The 6,354-nt window shown below is 34.6% G+C and overlaps 1 protein-coding gene across 1 annotated transcript; it reads left to right on the plus strand.

Moving 5' to 3' along the window:
- Window positions 1-1,877: 1,877 nt before the first annotated feature.
- LOC142182295 (uncharacterized) lies at window positions 1,878-2,450 on the plus strand. Its single transcript, XM_075256512.1, has one exon. The coding sequence runs from the start codon at window positions 1,878-1,880 to the stop codon at window positions 2,448-2,450; it is 573 nt and encodes a 190-aa protein (XP_075112613.1).
- Window positions 2,451-6,354: the final 3,904 nt, after the last annotated feature.

Genomic DNA, 6,354 nt, shown 5'->3' on the forward strand with positions numbered 1-6,354 from the left:
ATTGATCGAATAATTTTTTCCGTTGCATCTTAGCTTTCTTTCAAAGTAAGCTATTACTTTTCCTAGTCTTTCTGCCCCCATGTTGCGTCCATGCATAGCTTATTTTAGTGTCTACACATTCCAGAGTTTTCGTGCAACTCATATGATCTCGAATATCACTTCTAATTTTACTTCTTGTTTATTAGCCATGGTAGGTGCCACTTTCCTTTGGAGTGCCTCCAATGTTGTTGTGAGAATGTTGTTACATGACTGTTCCCTCTTTAGGTCGTTGTGCTTAGGTTGAAGCCTTCTTCCTTGTTTCCTCAGCTAGTCTTTCGTTGTAGTACTTAGGGAGAACCCTTGACTCTCGTAAAGATGTGAGCTTATTACAGATCTTTTGATTCCCTTCTTTGCCTATAATCATCCGTAGTTGCTTACCTCCGTGCCTTTGTGCTTGTAGGGTTGCTTCTGAACTGATATTTTGACTGCCTTCTGGGTGACACTTTCTTTTATCCCCATAACACTTATACGGTACCTTTAACTACCCTGACTCCTATTTGAATATATCTCAAATATTATAACGACATTACTGCAAGGCTAAATTCTCCATGTTAGGTTTCACTACCTTTATCTTGCATGATCTGCTGATTTGTTTGCAACTTCTTATCTAGTCATGACTAGGCTCTTCCTGAATCAACTACCAACTACTTGTCGGCCCATTCTTATATCCATATTCCACGTAATCATTCTCGGATTATTTCCTTGTCTTAACTTACCTCATGTACTGGCTCCTTATTCATCAATAACTGTTAGATCTAATTTTAATGATGCAAATAATATATCTGTGCAGGAAATCAATTAGAGAAGATCAAGGAATCAAGGAGCTACTTCAAGATTGCTGAATTCAATTTGGATACTTAAGGAAAGAAATCAACTAGCAAAGATTACGAATCAATCAGCAAAGATCATGGACAACTACGATGGAAAGAATCAAGCAAGCCTAAACTTAAAGCATCAATCAAGGCCAACACGTTCAATCCGAAAGATTGAAGCAGTCAAAAAGCATCGAAGATTCTGTAAGAAGATTAGCGGAGCTGCTAATTTTGGAAGGACCAACAATCAAGGAGTAAACCCTCATCATCAACAACTGTAGAAGGAAAGCTGTCAATTTCCTCTCATCAAGGAAGAGCAACGACAAGCAATCTTATTCTTGGAAAGAATCAATCTCTTTCCAAGGATCAAATCTCTTGGGTTGTCAAGTCTCGTAAGCAAACGACCTTCACCAAAACATTTATACTCAACATCAAGCCTTAGACACATATAATTTGATCGAACCAAAAATCCTCTCTTTATTCTACTGTAAACAAACATTGTAGTTCTCTAAGTCCTGCTGTGTAACAAGTCAGAGAAAAAAAGAGAGTACAACACTGGTGAGACATTGTATCAAAAGAGATGAGTGTTATAGGAACTGAGCTATCACGTCATTTCCATTATACTCGAAGAAACACATTACTAAAGAGAACTCCCTTACAACCCAATGGGACTGGACTAAGATTCACATTAAGTCCGAACTAGTATAAAATTTCGGTGTCTTTAATTCCTTTACTTACTTTCTGTGTTTTATATTCTGCTATTATAACTGTTAGGTTATTACATCTAGTCAACTAATTGAAAAACCAGTCGACTAATAGAGATTAAGAGTAAAAAATATACAATTCACCCCCTCTTGTACTTTCAATTGGTATCAGAGCAAGGCTCACATTCTACTTTTGCTTAACAGTTTGTGAGAAAAGATCATGGCAAATCAAGTTATCGTAGGAGTTCTCTTCCAGGAAGGAACTTCACAAGTTAGACCACTATACTTCAATAGATAACATTTTTCTCACTGAAAAGTGCGTATGGAGATCTTTGCCAAGGCTTATGACGTTAAAGTTTGGAGAGTCATCAAAAAGGGGAACTATACCTTACCAGCTGCTACTCCACCACTTGCTAATCCTGAAGATATAGATTCGTATATAAAAGAGAAAATAGAAGTAGTACAAGTTAACAATAAAGCGAGAAATCTACTTCACAATGCTATAAGTGGTGAAGAATATGAGAAAATCTCTAACTGTGATACAACCAAAAAAATGTGGGACACGCTTGAGGTTGCATACAAAGGAACCAGCAATGTAAAGGAAACACATATCAACATGTTGGTTCATGATTACGAACTCTTCTCAATGAAAGAAGGAGAATCTATTGAAGAGATTTTTGCCAGGTTCAGCAAAATAATTAGCGATCTAAAAGCATTTGGCAAGTCATATACTAGTGGAGATCAAGTCAGAAAAATTCTCAGAAGCCTGCCAACCACTTGGCAGACCAAAGTAGTCACACTTGAATCTCAAGATCTAAACAAATTATTATATGATGAACTACGAGGAGAACTCATAGCCTTTGAAAAGACGCATCTCAAGAAGACTCATCAATAAGAAAAAAAAGAAGATAGTCGCATTCAAGGCTTCAACTGAAATAGCTAAAAATAAAATTGATGATGATCCTGAAGCTCTACAAGAAGAGATTGCTATGCTGTCAAGAAACATGGATGACTTAATGAGAAGATTCTGAAATACAAAGAAAGGAAGAGTTCCGCCCAGACGATCCAAGCAATACAATGAACAGGACAAAAATGATGGAAAATGCTATGAGTGTGCAAGATTTGGACACATTCAAGCTGAGTGCCCAGAACTAAAAAGAAAAATTTCTAGAGGCTTTAACAAGAACAAATCTTTTGGAAGCTAGAGTGATGAAAATAGTTCAGAACACGAAGATATAACAAATCTTTGCTTCATGACGATTCTGGAAAACGAGATGAACAAATCCTCAGGATGCTGGACAGATGAGGACACTTCAGACGACGAAGGCAAAGATGACAATGAAAACTGTTTCATGGCACGAGGTGAAACAAGTGAGGTAAGATCTTATAACTGTGAAAGATGCAATGAATTGCAGGATATTCTTGATTTAACTTTGAAAGAGTCTCAAAAAATGATGAATGAGCTTAAGAGACTAAATAGAGAGATTAAAAACTGGAAACTCAAACATGAAGTATGTGAAATTGACAAAGAAGTACTTCAAGAAGAGTTTGAGGAATTGCAAATGCAACTTAATGGCATGAGCAAATCCACCAGTCACAGCTCTGTCAGGTCAAACTAGGCGAATTACAAGTCAAATGGAAAAGGACCAGCCAGAATTAAGTCTACTAGTACTAACACTAATGAAAGACCTAAAGGTGGGTTAGAAGTTACGTGTCACTACTATAACAAAAGTGGCACTAATATTCTTTCTGTCGCTTTCGTAAAGCAAACATTTCACGATGGGTTTGGAAACCACAAAATAATTCTGAATCTAGCAATACTAACCCTCCAGGACCAAAGCAAACTTGGGTACCTAAAAGAAAGTAATCACTATATTTTGCAGGAATACCATAGAATAAGCCGCAAAGGAAAATGGTATCTAGACAGTGCGTGCTCCAGCCACATGACAGGTAACAAAAACATGTTCAAAGAAGTTACAAAAATTGATGGAGGAGGTGTTAAGTTTGGGGATGACTCAAAAGGTAAAATAATTGGTACTGGAACAATTCCTTTCAATAACCACTGTGACATCACTAAAGTTTATCTCGTCGATGGACTCAACTACGACCTCCTGAGCATAAGTCAACTATTTGACTTAGGATATTACGTAAACTTTAAGAAAACAGATTGTGCTATTGAAGACGAATCAGGTAAAATAGTCCTCCCTGGAAAAAGATATGGAAATGTTTATATCCTTGATGGTTTTGAAAAGATAGATGGTCATATTTGCTTAACGTCCATGTCTGATGATCCATGGTTATGACATAGGAAATTTGGTCATGCTAGCATGAATTTGATAGAAAAATTGTCCAAACATGAGTTAGTTGTTGGCCTACCCAAACTGAATTTTTCTAGAACTCATATCTGTGATGCATGCTAAATTGGTAAGCAGACCAGAAACTCTTTCAAAAAAAAGGATATTGTATCTACTTCTAAACCCTTGCAATTGCTTCATATGGACTTATTTGGGCCTACTATAACTGCTAGTATAGGAGGAAAAAGATATAATTTTGTTAGTGTTGATGATTATTCACGTTTCACTTGGGTAATTTTCTTATCTCATAAGGATGAATCATTAAGAAATTTCGAGGTTTTCTGCAAAAAGGTTGAAAGAGAAAAGGGATATCTGATCTCAACAATTTAGAGTGATCATGGAGGAGAATTTAAAAGTAGAGCATTTGAAGATTTATGTAATGATTAGGGATACACTCATAATTTTTCTGCACCACGATTACCACAGCAGAATGGGGTTGTAGAAAGAAAAAACAGAACCCTCCAAGATAGGCAAGAACCATGTTACTAGATCATTCACTGCCAAATCATTTTTGGGCAGACGGTGTAAGTACAACATGTCACATTCTTAACCAATGTCTCATAAGGCTTGTCGCACCTCCTTTTTCCGCACCCGCGGGGCGCTTAGGGAGTTTTCTCCAATTGAAGGACAATCGAAACGGGATTTGTTTATTTGTTTCAGAGTCGCCACTTGGGAATTGTAAGGCGTCCCAAGTCACCAGTTTTAATCCCTGAATCGAGGAGAATATGACTCTGTTTGTTATTCTGCGAACCAGAAATCCTGAGTAAGGAATTCTGTTAATCCGGAAGAAGGTGTTAGGCATTTCCGAATTCCGTGGTTCTAGCACGGTCGCTTAACTGTTTTTATTCTTGGCTTATCTCGATTTTACATTTTTATTGCAGGATTTTGTTACCGCTTCTGTTTATTGTTTACAATTATATAAACGAATTACGCGTACGTATATTCGTATTATATACCTTTTATAATTACAGAGAATCGTGCCACGCATACGTGTACACAAAAGGTTGATAATATTTTTTTATATTTTTATTATATAAAAAAAAATCATACGTTCGAAGTTAGAAATAAAATTAAGAACACCGTCGCCCTTGTATGATTAAACAGTGAACTGCACATCTCGGGTTATATGAAATTATTTTAACATCCTTGGAGAAATCCCTTTTATTAAATATTCGCTCGAAGTTGCGCGAACGCATAATCCGAATTTGCTTTTAAAAATATAATCAGGTTACGCGAACGTATCCCTAATCGCGCAAAATATTCGTAATGGTATTATGGATTTTCCACAAATTGTTTATTATATCTATACATTTTTATGTGAAAATCCTGAGAAATTCACATTTAAGGTGCCCTTAAATTCTTTGAAAAGAATTCACAATTTATTAAATTGTGACCGCTGATTATATTTTTCGCGTATGAATTATATTCCTCTAGACTATTCAAATTTAAAGAAAAGAATAAACATAGGATTAACACTATTTTGAGTAAATACAACATATATATATATATATATATATATATATATATATATATATATATATATATATATATATATACTATAAATGTGAATAGCGTATGAAACTTTAAAAAAAAAAACAATTCTTGAAAGGAAATGATATTTTTTGAAGAATTCTTATTATTCCATTTTTTTGCAACGAATGTTATTTTTACATTCTTAAACTTGTTACACATTATAAATCTAATCACTCTCTACATTGCTTGTTCCTAATCTAATAGGCCTAATTATTTTGATTAATTGCTATTGATTGAATTCGAGATATACTTAATCAAACCAATTTTTATTCTCAATCTATGTGAATTATTGCTAAACACTAACTTTCGCATTGTATAAATTCCTAGGCCATTTGTTATTAAGAAAGAGAACAAGTCTACCTGTTGACTTAATAAAATGATATTGCATACAACATTATTCGCCATATTTTGACATTGTGAACATAGCGGATTTTACTAATGCATCTTTCAACTATTGATTATAAACATAACCATTGTTATGCCAAAATATAGCAAATTGCAACCAACATCATCTAGCTTTAAACAACAACTAACTAACTAACAAAATAAACTAAACGTATTTTTCCTCGATATTTCCATATTATGCTATACCTAACTAACAATACCATAAAGTTTAAATAATGGCCAACTTTCTGCCATGTTCCCTATTTTTGACAATTCAAATATAACTAAACTAATGAGATTTCGAAATGGATAACATTATTACAAAGCTTTTATACGAATTTCAAAATAAGACAATTAACTTATAGCCATCGTGTCGAGTTCACTACTAGTTAACCAACATGAAACAAAGCTGAAATTTAAACTAATGAACTTAAACGAATAGAAGACAGAATTACAATTCAAGCTTCATTTATTTGTCATGTTGAAGCTCTTCACAACATGAGTTTTAAAGATATGTACCTGGAAATG

Source organism: Nicotiana tabacum, chromosome 6 (genome assembly GCF_000715075.1).
Source record: "Nicotiana tabacum cultivar K326 chromosome 6, ASM71507v2, whole genome shotgun sequence".
Taxonomy (NCBI): Eukaryota; Viridiplantae; Streptophyta; class Magnoliopsida; order Solanales; family Solanaceae; genus Nicotiana; species Nicotiana tabacum.